The 18,145-nt window shown below is 36.6% G+C and overlaps 1 protein-coding gene across 1 annotated transcript in view; it reads left to right on the top strand.

The window, feature by feature from the left end:
* The window catches only part of MYBPC3 (myosin binding protein C3), a 64,404-nt gene that overhangs the window by 5,331 nt on the left and 40,928 nt on the right, over positions 1 to 18,145 (top strand). The window contains exons 2-10 of the mRNA XM_005502166.3: positions 3,568 to 3,834; positions 6,588 to 6,683; positions 6,943 to 7,029; positions 7,137 to 7,285; positions 8,297 to 8,414; positions 9,836 to 9,884; positions 11,100 to 11,144; positions 13,515 to 13,571; positions 14,269 to 14,271. Of these exons, the coding sequence (XP_005502223.2) occupies positions 3,568 to 3,834; positions 6,588 to 6,683; positions 6,943 to 7,029; positions 7,137 to 7,285; positions 8,297 to 8,414; positions 9,836 to 9,884; positions 11,100 to 11,144; positions 13,515 to 13,571; positions 14,269 to 14,271 (871 nt within the window). The remainder of the gene's footprint in view (positions 1 to 3,567; positions 3,835 to 6,587; positions 6,684 to 6,942; positions 7,030 to 7,136; positions 7,286 to 8,296; positions 8,415 to 9,835; positions 9,885 to 11,099; positions 11,145 to 13,514; positions 13,572 to 14,268; positions 14,272 to 18,145) is intronic.

Raw genomic sequence — 18,145 nt, 5'->3', positions numbered from 1 at the left:
GGCAGGGTGGGTTAGCACAGAGTTAACAAAGTGCGTGGCAGAGGACATGGGCTGCTTGGTCGTCAGGTGCCCCAGCTCAGTGGCTCCTAAGTGCATGTTCCACAGGAGTCTGGATAAGCATGTGATGGTGCCTGAGATCAGTCAGTGCCTGACAGGCACAAGAGCTGTAAGACATTCCACAACATCACATGAGAGGTGTCACAGTCATTGGGTTTTCCACAGCCTGATGGTGGTGGTCATATCCAAGAGCGTTTTGAGTATGGGGTGGATATATGGAACTTAGAGGGGCGTATCTGGGCAGAAGCCAAATGCTAAAGTGAGAGAGATTGCCAGATGGAGAAAGTGTTTCTGATAAAGGCAGGGAAAAGTGAGGCTCTCAGGGGAGACAAGTTCTGGATGGTGGTGTTTAGGAACATTACTAATGAGGAAATAGCTGGATTAGATTGGTATAGCTGCATAAGAAAAAATCTGCTGGTGAATTTGGCTTTATGTGTTACTTATAGTAGCAGCCACAATGAAGGAGACCAGGAATAGCTGCTCTCTCACTTCTTTTCCTTCTGTTAAGCAGCCTGTTTTCCCCCAGAAGGGAAAATGACGGTATTCTCTTCACATGCTTGTTCAGCTCTCTCTCTTCTGCATCAAAGTAATTTCCCGTAAAATCTGCAGCTGTACATTGCTACTTTTCCTTTGCAAATATGAACAGTGAAAGATGAAAGGGAATACAGTTTAATACAGAGAGACACTACTTTGGCCACCACCACCCACTGACACTGAATCTCAAATGAAGTAAAATGACTCTTAAAATCTCCTTTACCTGTGAAAAAGTGGGTTCTCAGCAACTGTTGTTGCAGGCCTTTATTCTCTTGGGAGATTATGGGCTTTTCCAATTCTATGCTTTAGTGGAATTATTCATAATCATTTTATGTTGAGGCTGAAATGAGTCTTTTGGCAGGAAAGGGAGAGAGAGAAAAAAAAAAAGACAAGGAGACTTACTCGTAAACTTCTACATATTTATATACATTTCCCAAAAGTCAGAAATATTATGTGGTGGTGGAGATTTCTCACTGTGCATGTAGTTCTGGCCAACGATCTGCTTTTGTTGAGTCATCTGAACTAAATGTAAGAAACCTAATCACTTTGCAGGGTGTGAAGCAGATCAGAAAGTTATTTCCAAGTATGCATGTATTGAAACCCTGCCACTTGTAGGATGGAACCTTTACAGGCCACATTGCTGTTAAGTAATTAATATATTTATAGATTCTTTTGTGCTTAAATAGAAGAGTGATGGTGATAGCACTCAGAGACAAAAACCACGCCTCTTAATTGCTTTATCTCTAGCGTCACAGGGAGGGGAGCCAGATAGCAGGTATTTCAGGAGTGGGTTCCAGAACTGACCTGGCTCTCTCCTGTGGGGTAGCCTGGGCACCTTTACATGTCTTTTGAATTATGTACATCTAACTCGCAGTCTACAATAACTCTTCTGCAATTATTCACAGTACATTGCATCAAAGTATACTCTGCTGTGTTATTTACTGAAGTGCAATACTGTATGAGAAGATGTGTAACTGGTAATATGCATTTGAGTATTATGCAGTAATATAGAGCTGTATATTCAACACAGTACTACATTCTGTTTAAGAACAATTATACCACTTACAGGCCTGAGGTTAGAAAAACCTTAAATAAAAGCACACAGGAACATTTTACTCCCAGAGGAAATTTCACACACTTATATCTCAATGTGGAAGAAAAGCATGAAGAAGAATACAAGAGAAGGCCAGTCAAGGCTCCTATAGGCTCAGTGCAAACCAAAATTGTTTTTTCATCAAATATATAAGGGCAGGGGTGAGGGAAGGAAAAAATAAAGAGAAAAATGTAATTTTGGTGGTAGTGGTGTTGTTTTTCTATATATATCAGAGAGGCAAAATATGATACATACTAAATGCTTAAAGTATTTGTAATTGATATTTTAATTGATGTTTAAGCAGCTTTGAATCCTTTGCAAAACAATGAAAGAAATGTGGCCTGTATTATGACTAAAGCCCAAAGGTCATCAGACGAAATCTTTGCAGAGGTGACTCCACTGAGGTAAATTAATTTATATATGCTGTAGGAACAGAGATTTTGTGCAATGAACAGATGGTATTATTAGTAATATACCATTTATACTAACTAAAGCACCTGTTTGAACATGAGTATAAACTAGTTATTTTAAAATATTTCTATGACATGTTCCCTTCACTTTTATGAAGCAGAATCAAAAGTTTAAAGCTAATTATAACCATTGTTGTGGTGTTTAGAATAGTTCTTGTTGCTACCAATGTAAAAGAGCCATAGACAATTTGCCACAGAGGTGACAGATACAATTAAATGTGATGGAATTACAAATAGTTTATAAAAGCATGATTATGTAGGGTAAGTCAATTAAAAAATCGACATAATTATGCACAAAAACCACTCAGTGCATGAATCAGAATGTTAATTACTGGTATTTTTATCCATGAATATAGCTCATGGCAATGAGCAAAGAAATAACAGATTTCGTTAAGACCAAAACATGAACACAAAATGAAAAACTTAATTCAAAATAAAGGTGAAGACATCTAAATAAATAAATCAGGGCAAATAAATTAGTAAAATAAGTTACCCTATTAAAATCTAATATTAAAAAACATTAGAATACTCATGTACCAAAATCACAATAAACTGCTTGCTTTCCAAATTCTTGTCTATTGTGCTACTTTGATTATATGTGAAACAAACCAGAAAATTTGGTTTATGCTTGATCACACCATATATTGATAATTTAACTCATTTTCATTATGAGCATCATAAGTGCTTCTTGACACAGAGGAAATATTTTGATCCACGTTATAATTAATTAGAAAACTAGTTGTTGTAGAGTTCTACATAGGCAAGTACTTTAACTTTTAATGCTAAACTAAACATTTGAATGCAAATAGCAATTTATGTCCTTTTAGCTGGATGAAATTACAAGGGCCATCATAGGAATGTGCATCCCTTTCCACTAAAGCCTTCATCAGTCAAAACAGAAGGAATAAAAATGAACCATTAATTTATTGTGGTATATTAGGATACAGGTTACTGCACAAACTGCAGTTTTGTTGGAGAAACAGATCCTGATCCTGTTCAATAACTGCATTAAGCAACTGTTAGGACAGAATTAATATGTCTAAATAAAACTGCATGACAAATTCATGTAGGTAGCTTGATAAGTAAGAATACATATCATACTATCTTGTCATATCAGAACATTCACTTATGAAAAATCAGAGTTCATTATGGGGGAAAGAGGAAGATGGACAGTGAGATGCATTTGTTATCCATTCCATTTTATTTCATGACAATATGGAGAAGATATGACATCTTAGAACTTGATAAACACAAAGACAATTCCACAACTTCTCTGTGGAAAGTGTTGTAATTTATATCTTGCATGGGCAGATGGGAGAGAAAGGAGACAGCTGTTGCAGCCACAACAGCTGACTACACCAGATATGCCACAATTGCAAAACAGATTCTAGCGAGCCCTCTCTCTTTTTTTAGTTTCTGCATTTACCAAGAAGCCGAGGACAACAGAGGTGACAGCCGGAAGCACAGCTGTGTTTGAAGCAGAGACAGAAAAAGCCGGCATCAAGGTGAAGTGGCAGCGAGCTGGCACGGAAATTTCTGAAAGTGAGAAATACATTATCAAGGCAGAAGGAAACAAGCACTCACTGACAATCAATAATGTAGGAAAAGAAGATGATGTGACCTATGCTGTAATAGCTGGAAGTTCAAAGGTCAAATTTGAACTCAAGGTCAAGGAACCAGGTACAGCATTTCCTAAGCAATTCTGATTTCATCAGTATTTCCAGTCCCACGCAAACTTCATGAATGAGGTCCAAGGAAGTCACCCTAACTTAACACTGTAAAATTTGTCCACCTGCAATACATCTGTTTTGCCCAGTTATTGGAAGCTACCTTTGCTGTGGCTAAGACACCCATTTCCAGACATCAGAAGTCCACACAGTGGAAATCTTGATATACATCTTCAGAATCCTCTGTCGAGCTTTTCAACTTAACTACTGAAAACCAAAGCAAAGCTGGTGTAATATAATCTGACCTAAACTATGATTTTAGGACTGATTTTTCTTTTAATTATTCTTTTATTTAAACACAAAATCAAAACAATCAACAAAAAAATTACAAGTTGTGCTGTAATGTTTCTAGGAATTCATACATTCCAAAAAATGTATCTAAATCACCTGCTAATAAAAATATATATTTCAAGAGGGACTTGAATACAAAGACCTTAGTAATATTTGTATATCACCTGTTTTTACTGCCTCTGTATGCATTAAAGGATCAGTTAGATGAGAAACTGAAAAACTTCCAAAGGCTTTTCCTGGGAAAAACTGTAGAGTCAAATTCTCTAGAATATTCTTATGAAAAAATGTCTGAAGATGCTGAGGATAGATTAAATAATTCATTTTTTGAAACATTTTGACCTTCCCGATCCTTTTTTCCCCTCCAAAATGGTCCCCATTTACCACTTCTGGTATTTAAATTTTCCCTTTTTATTTTGTTGAAAAATCTTAAACTCAGGCTGCTTTTATCACCTCCTCGCCTTTGCTATAATTGTTTCTTCCAGTGACATGGTGGTAGTGAGATCTGGTCAGATGAAAAGACACCAGTGAATATTTAACAGGAGTCAAGACATCCTGTTCCAGATGAAAGACAGTGCGTGGCAGGTTACGAGGAAGGGGAAATGTAGGAACGAGATAAGGACTCAGCAAAACAAGTCGATTCAATGTGAATCACGCTAAAGCCATTTATTACAGAAACAAGTCTCCTTATATACGTAACTATATTCTAATCACGCGTCCACACTCCAAGCATGGATTCGCTAAATGAGTATCGTGTGCTGTCCATGCGCTGGAGTCTCACTGATGATACGTCCGATGATTCACGCCATGCCAGGACCCCGGCGATTGAGGAATGCCCCTCTCTCTCACAGCAGATTCTGTTCTCAGCTTCTCTAAGAGGTCTTGAGATTCCTTTGAGCCTGACTAATTCAGCAACAAATCTTTATCTATCAAAACCCCTCCACAGGGAAATCCTAGTATGGATTAGGACAATTTAACAGCAGTCAAAGCATATACAAGTATGACAGGCACATACTATACTAGTTAGATCTTCTTCGTGGTGTTTCACGTTAGTTGCAGGTAAAGCCTGCTGCAGGCAGACAGCCTACAAATAACTTAATAATACGAATCACTTAATAATAACTTACCTAATTTGGAAGCGTAATCATTACCTAAAAACACCTTTGACGCGGGGATGAAGATATCAGGATGCCAATGAAGAGATAATTTTCCTGTATACATTATATATTGATGCCTCAAAATGAGCCTTTTCTAAACCTACACATCCAAGTTATGGGAGCACCTACACTACATTAGAATAAGGTTTGGTTCTTTCCCGTAAAAAATGAGTTAAAATTTATTTAGACAAGATCCAATGGGATACCATCGAACAACAAAAGTGGTAGAATTTGATAATTAAGTATTAAATAATATGGATCTAAAATCACATTGTTTTCTTTCAAGACACAAATACAGTTAGGGTAAAAAGTATAAAGTTCCTGAGAGGGGGGCTGACTCATGTTCATATGTTCACAGATACTGTCTTGTTTTTCAGATCTTACTAAGATTAGATTGATAAAGAGTAGCTGGATTTCCCATCATTATTTTCACAAACAATAATAATTTCAGCTCTTTATAATAAAAAAATGGGATTCCTAACCTGCCTAGACACAGCCACCTCCCTTTGTGACAAAGGACCCACTCAAGTTATTCATCAGGTGGCACAACAGAGCCAGAAATCTTTGGTGGAAAAGGCGTTGCAAATAGCTGGGAAACTGCACATGAGAGGTAGGCAAGGCCCTCTGGATGTGGCTCCACTACCTATGGAAAAAAAAATGTCCTCCTGCAACTGATATGTTTCAAGAAATTCTACCTCCCTCCATCTGCCCCAGTTGCTCACTCCTACTCCCTTTTCATACATTTCTGACTTCTCCACTGTGCCAAATTGCATTTGCCTGAATTTGCCTGTGGGGTCATGGTTTAATTGGGAGGCCATAAACTTCCATGAGCCAGGGGAAGAAATCATAGATGGAGTTTTAAAACACTTTCTCCATATTGATTACTATCAGTGTCTAGAGCTTTTTCCAAGCTGCACACAACAACAGCATTTGGAAAATTATATTCCAACAGCAGTGTTAAACAAAATCTCATGAATTGTTTACAAGAATAATAATTGCATCATTTTTCATTATCTTTTCTACGTAGACCACTGAAGTTAACATCAAACAACAGTGTTATTCAGCTGACAAGTTTCTACACATCAAGCTTCAGCTGGCCCCTTTTCCTTCCAGCACATCCTCTAAGTTCTAAGTTCTAGAAAACCACAGCTAATTTGTCTGTGTTTCCTAACATATATTAAAAGCTGTTATTTTGTAAAATTTCTTTAGAAAGGAAGTAAAAACATTCCTTTCTCTAATCTTGGCTTACATTCATTTCCAGAAAAGAGTGAGACAGTCACTCCTGCTGAAGCTGCTCCAGCCCCAGCTGCCCCAGAGTTGCCGGCTCCACCAGTGGAAAGCAGCCAAAACACAGAAGGTAACAGGGAACTAACACCTTTCTCTTGTCTGGTTCATTAATCAAGGTGAAGAACAGGAACAGGGAGTCCTTGGAGTCAGTGAGGCAGAGACAATAGCTGAAAGCTGACCACTGGTGATGAATGACAGAAAATAAAGAATAAGGAATCTGAGAGGCAGAAGCAACACATTGAGATATTTTGAAATGACTCATCAAATTCATTATATAGCCTGTAACAGATGCAGAAAGTTCCAGCTAGTAACTCTGAGGTTTATTTCAGTTGCATCTCCTGGGACTCAACCAGAAGAGCCTCTGGACCCTATCGGGCTCTTTGTGACACGACCCCAGGATGGAGAAGTTACTGTTGGTGAGTAAAAAATGTGAGTCAAGTGGTGTTTGTAAACTGTACCTGTTGCTTGACTATTTAGCTTAAATAATATTCATAATTTTATTTTACCCTACTTCCCTCACAAGGCGGAAACATCACGTTCACTGCCAAAGTGGCAGGCGAGAGCCTGCTGAAGAAACCATCAGTGAAATGGTTCAAAGGAAAGTGGATGGACCTGGGAAGCAAAGTGGGGCAACATCTCCAGCTACATGACAGTTATGATCGAAATAACAAGGTACAATCAACAGAGTAACGTTCTCAGTCTTCTAGATACTAATCTTCTAGATACTAATCTAGATACCTATCTGGGGAAAATATAAGATAACATAGGACTGTTTTAATATTAAGGTACACAAAGCTACCCACAATGCTATACTTATGCATAGAAGTCTGTTCTGACCATGCAGACAAGAGATAAGCACCAGATACAGACTCTTGCATACTTTATGATGAAATGAGAAAATGTCTGGAGCACCAGGGCAGAAATTTTGCAGCATCTACAGCTGCATTCCCACCATCTTCCTCTCAAGTAACCAATACTTCACTATATTCAAGAAAAACAAACAAACAAACAAACAAAACAACAGCAACAACAACAAATCAGACAGATATTTAAGTATGGTCTATCTTGGTGTTCATACGCGAAGAATTCAGCTATTAGTGTTTGAACTTATTCTTCTCTTGCATCTGTCTACTTTAAATAGCTAAGATCCATTTTTACCACAAATGGGTTGAAAGATACACAAGCAGGAATACAAGAGAGTCTGTACCACGATTTCTCATCCTGGGTGGTATGTGAAACGCTACCACCCTCTCCTGGATGGAACAGAACAGACTTGCTCACATTAGCCACTCCTTTTGCTGATTTTTTAATGTCCTGTATACATCCTGCATAAACACTGCACTTGTTTAATGAATGCTCTGTTCCTGATTCCAGCGTACATGGAATTACTGTATATGATGACTGCACACACCAGTACACCAGCATAGTTTGCTAATATAACATTGTATCATCTGTCAGACCATTACTAATACTCTTTAGCTGTTCCTACAGAATTGGGGGATATACGTAATTTTTAAACAGTAATGAGTTACATGTTCAGGAAGTTCTTAATTCTAAAACAACATAGAGGCATGTTTCATCCCTCATCTATTTCTCTCCATGCCTTAATATGCTGCATTCTATCTCTCTCTTTCATCGTTACATTTTCTAACTTATGAATTGTATCACTGCTGTCTGTTCTAGGTGTACACCTTTGAAATGGAAATCATAGAAGCAAACATGACTTTTGCAGGAGGGTACAGATGTGAGGTGTCTACCAAGGACAAATTTGATAGTTCTAATTTCAATCTGATCGTCAATGGTAAGATGAATTCCTGCCACCTTGTTTCTTCATTTTTTTTTTCACCCCTTTATGCCCACTGACAATTCTTTTTGGTACACAGTAGCTACTAGGCAAGCATAGATCTGAAGTATAGACCCAAAGAGCTACAGGTACACTTAGAGAGGCTCACAGATGAGGACTGGAATGGCTTGGCAGAGACACAGAGCACTAAAATCACACTTAGATGTCATTCAAGTCAGAACTATGATGCTCTTAAAGAAAGCACACAGAAAGGCAAAAATCATCCCAGCTTTCCTCTGTATTTATTCTGATTTCAGTCCCATTCTTTCATGATATTTAATTCCACTAGACTAAAAGAGAGGTCCATTCTTGCCTAGGCTAAAGCTCAGTAATAAATTTGATACTTGAAAAGAAAAAAAAAAAAAAAAGGAGAGGGGGGTGTGAAATGGAAAGATTTAGACATGTGACATTATTTTCAATTCCTTTCTTACCCATAAATTTGAGTCATGCAGAAGCACCTTGTGTTATAGAATTGCTTTAAGATGACTCATTTTACATAATCTGTGGTGCCACCCTCACAATTGCTATACTGAAAAGCTTATCAGCAATTGAAAAGGAAGTATATTTTAACATCAATTTCCCCCTATTGTGTAAAAATTTAGGTAAAATATAACAGTATAAGCATGGACCACCTGAAAGTGTTGAACGTTTGCACCATTCCTTGTTTCAGTGGTTCTGTTGAAGGGACCACAACATTAATTTGACTCCAGCAACCAATGAGCCTAATGTGCAAAGCTAAAAGTTTATCAAAGGTACTCAGTATCAGCAGTACTAATTTTTGAAGTTTCACTAGTTGGCTGTAGGACTCCTAAGACTTGGGAGATGTGATTGAGAACAGTTTTTCTCCCAGTAGTAGCAGTACATTTATTCATAACAACAGGAGCTTAGAACAGAGTAAAAAAGTTCTCTTTGTGCAATATCCTATATGAACTTTCTATATATCCCTACATATTTCCAGGAATTTACCTTTGCTTTCAGAGGATGGATTACAATTTATTATTAGTAATAATATTCAGTTGATATCCAGTGGTTTTCTCATTAGAGTTTAAATACCCAGTGAAGCCAGTATCAAAACTAAAATTTACCAGGAGGAGAACTGACAAACAAGAGATAAGACGGTTCATCATGCTGCAGGTGATTATGAAGCATGAGACAGGATTCAGTTATACATGAAACACCGGATGTTGAAAGCTAGTTAGTGAAGACTACATGTTTAAAGATGATGCTTCAATCTTTTAATATGTAATTGATCACAATTTACAATATAAGAACTTTAGAAAGAAAATGCCTGCAAAGTAAAAACTTCAGACAAAGTACTGTATTTTTGCATTATTTTGACTTGCTCTCCCATTCTTTTCCATCCCTTTTTGTCATATCAGAAGCACCAATAACTGGAGACTTGGATATTCGTGCTGCTTTCCGACGCACGTGAGTACCTACAGTAGAAACTTATGTAGACAAGTTTATACTTCCATGTGGAATTCATTACTTTCCTAGACAAAATTAATTAAAAACAAGGCTGTTGTACAAACAAGCACAAAAGTGGGAATGTCTACTAAGAAAATATTTCTGCTATTAAAATTCTATATAACTCCTAGAAATCATCTAAGACAGATTAGACTTTGTACTAGCATAACAATCATGCTTGTCTTCAATTACGCAATTGATAATCTGTATAATTCTACCAAGAACTTCAGCACTTTTTTTCAGACATAGACCAATAGACAACAAAAAGATTCTGTGTAGTGCCTAGTCTTGACTAGATCTGGCTTGAGGAACTACATGTACTTGAATACAAACATTTGCTACACAGAGAAGCAGAGTTTGATGTGAGCTCTGTAAGCAGCATGTCACTGATAACATTAATACAAGCATTTTGATTGTATTTGTTTTCATGTTCTATAATTATATATTAATTGAATGAAGACAATGATACTGAAAGTGCCTGTATAAAAACTCAGATATATGTAGGTCTTAGATATTAAAGGCTGTTCTCCCCACATCTATAAAACTGTTTGAATTGATTTATGTCTTAATGGAACAATGTTCCCTTCTGTTAGTAAAATTTGCAAAATCAGTTGTGTTGCTTGTTTTGTTTTGAGTTTTTAGACATTAACAACATGTGCTTTTTCACTGTTGAGTATTTCATCTCCCTCTGTGTAATTCAGTTTCTGGTTTAGTTTTTAGATATTTTTGTGAAGTTACCAAGCCAAGAATATTCCAACAGACATCTATTATTCTAACACAGGACACAAATAATCTGTGGCAACTCCTTGAGTTTTTCCCTATAAGGGCAATTTTTATAAGGTTTTTCTAACATTATATCACAAAGAACTAAATAAGGCTTGCAGAATTTACCTACGCTCAAATCCATCTATATGTAGCTGACTAGCCTCGCTGTGGTACCTATTAAATAGAGGACACACTGCATAGCTGCGTTGTGTTATTGCACTGCAGTGAAATTTGGCTTCAAGAGTTTCTCTTCTTGCTAAAACAAGTAGAAAAATGTAGAATCAATTCAGTGTGAGTGCAGTGTGAGCAGCTTCAGGCTGTTCAGCTTTTCAGTTTCTTTTATAAGAATGAAACCAAATTTTGAACCGAACTGTTTAAATCTGAAGCTTTGTCTTTGATACCCTCACTCAGGAGTCTGGCAGGAGCGGGCAGACGGATGACTTCAGCCTTTCTCAGGTAGCCACTGTCTGTGTCAGCAGACAAATTCAAGTCTAACAATGAACTGCCTCTCTCTGCATAGGAAAAGAAAAACGAAGAAGAAAAAAAACAAAAAAAACCACAAACAAACAAAAAACACACAAACCCCGGAACTACCTGCAGCATACATTCCAAATAAACCATCTTCTATAGCATGTAGTATTTATGAGCTCAATACATGCAAGTAAGTAGTAATGTAAGACAAGTATAAAGAAATGAAAAAAGTAGTTTGATAGTTTAGTGAGAGGCAGATTCATCTACAGAAAACGCATGTGTTTGGCAAGTGTCATCTTCTCACCATAGTTAGAAGAAAAAACGTAACTTAGAAGAAAAAAAGTAACTTCAAATTATATGCATGTCTTCTCTCTCTGTTTTACATGTGTTTCTCTCTACTGAGCACATCCTGACTAAAATTGCCACTGCTCACAGACACACATGTATACGAAAATCTGTTGTTTCCCAGCACACTCTTTATCCTACCATCATTAAATTTCCCACCCTGTCTCTTTTGGTCCCAATGCCTTCTACCATAATGGAAACAGGAGCATTAATTAATTAGAGAGTCTAATCTGAGGTCAGACTTAACTCTGTGCATGTTAAAGACCCTACTATTAGGGTCTAATTCTTCAGAAAAGCTAAACACTGATTGCTGGGCTTTCCTGAAATTCTGATTTAAGTGTGACCTAGGAAGCAGTAAGGTGACTAGTTATTCTCCCAGCTGTAGATTCTGATTTCTTGAATATTTGATCACAAGAAGCCCTTTTCAAATTTGGGATTATACTAATTATTTTTATTTATATTCTATGCCTGCAAACACTGAAAATCTTTGGAAAGTGGGGAACAAACTGGCCAAAAAACACTTTTCTGTTTGAGCATTATACCCAGAAAATTGTCCTTTCCAGTATTGTACTATCTTCAAAGTAATCACAGAAGTAAAACCAGTACTTTCTTAACAAAAAGATATTTTCTCACAACAATTCAAAACTACACTAATTCAAAATTGTCACTTATCCTCACTAACCTTGCATTTTCAAGCAGCACAAGATGTTTAGCACTTGTTTCTCTTCCGTTTTATTAAAAGTACTGTTAAAATACCCATCGCTTATCTGTTGAGGCTGTTCTCTTACTTTTTAATTATTTTTTTCCTGCAATATTAAGTCTTCCTGATATTCTAGTTTACACATTTGCAGGCAGACTGATTTTCTCTGAAGCAACTAGCACTGTGTATTGACAGACAGCTTTATGAGCTAACACTGCCACCAGTACAAGTGAAAAGAATAATTTCAGCATATAAACAATAATTAAATAGAAGGTGTTGCTGCTGGAAGAATCTGAATGCAGTGAGATGGCATCACCAGATTCTTATACTCAAGACAACAGAGATGGCAAGCAGCAGATCAACATTGATGATGGGAGGCTGAGATGAAGAAAATACATTTGACTTTCTAAACCCACCTGAATGGAAAAAAAAAAAAAAAAGACTTTTTTTTTTTTCCCTAAGTTGAATAATCAATGGTCATGGAATACATTGTAACTCCCAATACTTTGATATCAAATCCCTGCAGTGAATTTTAGGAAATAAACCCAAAAGAAGTTATTTTAACAGCTAAAACACATTTGATTCAGGACACCCAGAATAACACTGTGCATTCCGTCTGAGTTCATCACATGTGACAAGAATTACACATTCAAAAAACTCCTGCTTGTGGTTTCTTGTTCTCACAAATGAATTCATCACAACATTGCTTGCCATGATGCTTTTTGAACAACTGCATATTGAAACTCATCTCAGAATCAAAGTCAGATCACAGATTTCCTACTTTAACTCTCCCAAGCATCAACAGTACGACACTTTTTCAGTATGAAGAATTCTGGAAACACGAATATCCCTAAGAAATAATTACAGCTGGGACAGTGCTAGAAAAAGTGGGTTTAGATTGTAAAAAGTCCCACAAAAAGGTTGGTTAAATACTGCCCCACACGATAAACAATATCCACATTCCTGAAACAACAGCTTTCCAAAAGCACTAGTGATTCTAAAGGAAAGCTTCTGCAACATCATCATGATACATTCCAGAACAATATGACTACCAAATTAATACCATGTACAACTTTATCCATAATCAGTACAGAAAGAAATACAAGTTGATTCAATATATTTCTAATCCTATAAGGACAAACAGCCTAATTAAGCCACCATCCATGTCACTGCACATTCTAAGTCATCCTAAACTACTACATCTACTACTTCTCTACAAAAAAAAAAGATATAATCTACATAATGTTATAGTCTCAAGAGCTATTCCGATTTCCTTCTGAAACTAATTATGGTTTTCTGTTACTATACAGTACCGAGGGACATGAAGAAGGTGGAGAGTTTAATTTTAGTGCCCTACTGAAAAAGAGGTGAGTAGAAATCCATAGACTCAGAGAAATAAAGTAACCAGCCTCTGTTGAACAACTCTGAAAACACTAAGACTAGAATAAGTGAAAGTTTCATAAATTCAGAATCCCTGTAGTTTTCCTAAAGCAGCTCTAACTGGAAAAAAGGATGACAGGTAACTATGGCAACTTCTCCAAACACACAGCATTTGCTGCATTTTTGCTAGGTTTATACTGGAGGGAAAAAAAAAAAAGAAATTTGATCTTTCCCAAGATGGAAAATGCTGGGACTAGGCTAGTTACGTGCTTCCACCAGCACTTTTCAATTAGAACAAAGAAACAAAAAACAAATTTACAATACTTGTCTATAATGATGCCTTATTTATATTTTTCTGTCCTAAGTTTTCACAGTTCTTCAAATCCGAGAGCTGGGAAGTCAAGTTCTTTTATTAGATATCTAAATGTTACTATTACACTATACAATTATATATTGTATAGCTGGTTATCTTATATATAAGAAGATATTCTATGTTGTATAAAATATCTTTTACTCTTCTAACTCTAGTTCTTATTTCTTGATTATACTTTCACTTTTTGGGTGGAATTTCCTCCCACTCTCATCCATCCTTACCACATTTGTTTTCATAACCTGTCTGCTTATGTTTTTCTCCTTTTACCACAATCTTAATCTGGATGCTTTGGATGCCACTGTTGCCAACAGAGAGTAAGATTTCTATTTCATTTTATTATAAATACATGGGTCAGACTGAATATAAGAACCATTTGCTTTGAAATAATGCATGCATCTTTATCTTTCTTACATGTAGAGCATGATAAAAATGAGATAGTATGAATGAAAAATATGAACCACCAATTTCTGAGACAGAAGTCCTTTTAAATTATTAGTAGAAGTTAAGGGTGGCTCATTTAATACTAACCAATGTATTTCTCTGGATGTTGTTTGGTTTTCACTATTATTTTCTTTTATAAGAAGTTTTTAATTGTCCTTGAATTTCCAGATTTTTTCGATAACCTGCTGTTTAAAATTCTTATTGTCATAGAAACTAAACTCAGAAAAATCATTTGCATAATATGCCTGCTGGTGCCTATCAAATATGCAACAAAGTGTTGGTCCATCCATCCTTAAACGTCTTAAGTGAACATATTACTGAAGTCATTTATTCCACAAACCTATCGGCTTCTCAGTTACAAAACATTTCCTTTTATTCCAAGGAAAGTTTCCATTGCTCATTACCATTCCATGACTGGCCACTCACTCTGTCTTTCCATCTCCTGAAGTTACTATAAACACTTGACACCACAGCCATGTTTTGCAAATCTAAACTCATTTAAGTTTCCTCAATCAAATAACTGGATAAATGTTGTGAATCTGTGTTCAGTCTCTGCTCAGGTGTTGGTATCACTATTTCTAAAAAGTGTTTTTATTTTCAAAAAGAGTACAGCATCATGTAGACATTTGCAGTAGCTTGGGTACGGAAGACAATAAAGCCACAATAGCCTCATGTTTCACTCAGGTTAACTCACCCAAATTTCAGTGGGGCAAGGAAGGTCAAATAGGTACACAAACTCTGTATGATACAATATGCAGTGCCTCCAACTGGAAGTGAATTCTGGCTTTGCAGTAACACCACAGCCAGAACTCTCAAGAGCACCAGCTAGACAGACAGAAAGTGGTGGACACACTTTCTATAGCTGACATAGATATCAAAGTTTCTTGCTTGATCACGAGCCCCAGAGAACTCCAAAACAAAAAGTGCATTAGAATTGTTTTGTAACTCTAAAGTAGGGAAAATGCTTTGTGAATAATGGCAGTAATCAGAATTGTACAGGTTTGAGAGCTCAAACAGAGTAGTTGTACACACAATCTAATTTCTATAGGAAATGTAAGGCAAAAAAAGAATTTTTATTCTACATCTAAAAATTTCAAATAAATGGAGACCAACATGAAAATATTTGCATAATTTCATACAGCAACTCCAGCTGGAATGAAGTGCTAAGTACTATGAGCCCTCTCCTAATGCCTTTCACTTAGGTTTTCATAATTAGTTTTGAGCACTGACAGAGCTCTAAAAAACCTTTTAAAAATTATAAAAAGTAAACATCTCCAGTATTTCCAGGAATCTTCAACTTGTGGATTTAACTGTTCATTATTTTTTAGACTAGAAATATAACTAATTAAAAGAAGCTTATAAATGTCACTGCATTTTATCAGTGGCTTTGACCTTTCTTGACTTACAAATCTCTGTTTAGTGAATTTAAGCATGTTGATAAATTCACTGCTTCTGGTTGTTTTTCACAGACACTTTAGAAGTAACCTGTGTATCCTTGCAGGCTTTGCACACTACAGGTTTAAGACCACTCCTATATTAAGGAGAACGTATAGTCATAAAATCTCACCATGGAATGAAAGCATTATTCATTAAAATAGAAAAAGGGACCTCATGCTAGGGAACTCTCAAGAGCTATGCAGATTCAAATGGAATTGAAAATTATTCTTTCACCATTTCTGCTTTGTCCCACCTAATTGACAATTGCCCCTCAATCCAGAGGTAATGAACATTCCCACTCTAATAAAGAGAGCTTCATTTAATACTATATCTCCTGTGGCTGTAATTTAATTAACTGGTGTTGACATACAGATGTCATGGGCCAAGGAGAGGTCATTAGGAAGAGGAAGGGAACAGCTGTCACAGAACTATTAAATGGGATAGTGAGCAGAGACCTTGAAGGAGGTGACAGCTGACAGGTCCAATCAGTTGACAGTAATGGGATAGGAGGGAACCATCTCTGGGATGTACAAAAGTATTTTTAACCCCTCCACATATGTTTAAAATGTATCAGCTGCATGCTCCATTTACAGCAGGTTCACTAAGCTGCATCTTAATGCCCCCAAGTGCATAGTTAACCTATGAGGTGATCACTCCGAATAAGGATCCCCAACATCGGGGATGGCAATGTAAGGGTGGGAGAAATCTCAGGAGTCCAAGTACTCTGTTAGTTCTCGTACGCTGCTTATCTCCTGTGGGTAATGGAAGAGTACAACTGAACTGTGGAAACTGTCTTTCTGGGATCAAAGAGAATGTTCTAACAAATTCAAAACAGTGAAAGGGAGTACTGGGATGGGGAGACCTTTGATCAGAGGCAGCGAAAGAGGTTTTTTTCTTTTTCACAACTCAATTAAACACTATACAAATTACAACATTTAGTTTTTAGTACCATTTTACATGCAGCTTACAAGCCTTTCCCTGTAATTAGAAAATATTAGTATTTCCAGGGAAGATACTATATTCTTGCTAGTGAACAATTTTCTTGTATCTCAGCTTGCATGCACCAAAACAGTATTGCTGGATATAACAATCGGATGACACTGAGTAATGGAAAAGCTAAAGCAAAAATTAAGGAAGTCCTCTCAATACTGAGATACACTAGACTGTAGAATTAGTTCCAAATTCAAAGATTTTTCGCATGACATATTTTAAAACAGCTTACACAAAATACTTTTGAAAACTCCATGAATAATCCCACCTGCAAAATTTCAGGTAAAGGGGTCTATAGAGATGAACATGCAAACAGGCAGATAGGCAGAGAGACCACCAATATTTATACAATGCCTGAAGGCATCTGTTAAGTCTTTGTTATTTCCTATGATTTTATATTCCCTTTTTAGATACACTTTGCTCCGCAGAACATTAATTGTACTAGCACAAAGAAGTCAGCACATATTAGAACTATTATATATTCCTGGTTTATGTACTTATATACCTATTCCAAGTTATCTGTATTTAGAAATATTTTAAAGTTGCTCGTTGATACGATCAGGGCAACTAGCCCAAGAACTGCTTATATTAAAAATAAAATATCTTGGTTTATTTGGCAAACCAGTTCAATTCTCCTGCCTCCTGCTAGGCAAAACTGCAAATCATTTGTAGCTACCCCAAGCTAGATGTTAGGTATATAAAGAAGAGGAATCTTGATTAAATTTGTGGGTTATGTTGGCGCACTGTTATGACATAGGAAATACTCAGTAGGTGGCACTTATCACAAGGACTCCAAATCAGTGCAATGAGTGCTAGTGATGGTTTAGTGCTTAGTGCATGCTAAACCTCTCCAATGATATAAGATACGGCATGCCATATTTCAGCTCAAACTCACTGATCTGAAATCCTCTCTTCTTCCACCTTTTCTGTTCAAGAGCTAGAAGGATACCAGAAATCCCAAGGCTGGGCAGCAGTACTTTAATAAACAGAACCCTTGTGTTACAAGCAAGCCTTTTTTTGGGAAATAAAAGGAGTACCAGAAATGTTTGGTTATACTTGCTGTCTAGACAGACTACAGTCATGTTTTTTAAGTCATAATATTTCTAACAGACTAATGGGACTGTTCTTTTCCTAAAAAAAAAAAAAAAAAGGAAATACACTCAATAATCCTTCACTTTTCTCTGCATTACCTGTTGCGTGACTTTTCTGCTTGTTGAGGTTTACCACTGAACAAGGCTTCATTAAGGGTATGTTCTGATGCACTGAAATCTGCTTGGTCCTGGTGATATCAGGAACAACAGCCACAGAAGTTCCTTTTCT

This window comes from Columba livia, chromosome 5 (assembly GCF_036013475.1).
Source record: "Columba livia isolate bColLiv1 breed racing homer chromosome 5, bColLiv1.pat.W.v2, whole genome shotgun sequence".
Lineage (NCBI taxonomy): Eukaryota > Metazoa > Chordata > Aves > Columbiformes > Columbidae > Columba > Columba livia.
Note: the sequence above shows the minus strand (reverse complement) of the source record. Positions and strands in the feature narration are given on the sequence as shown.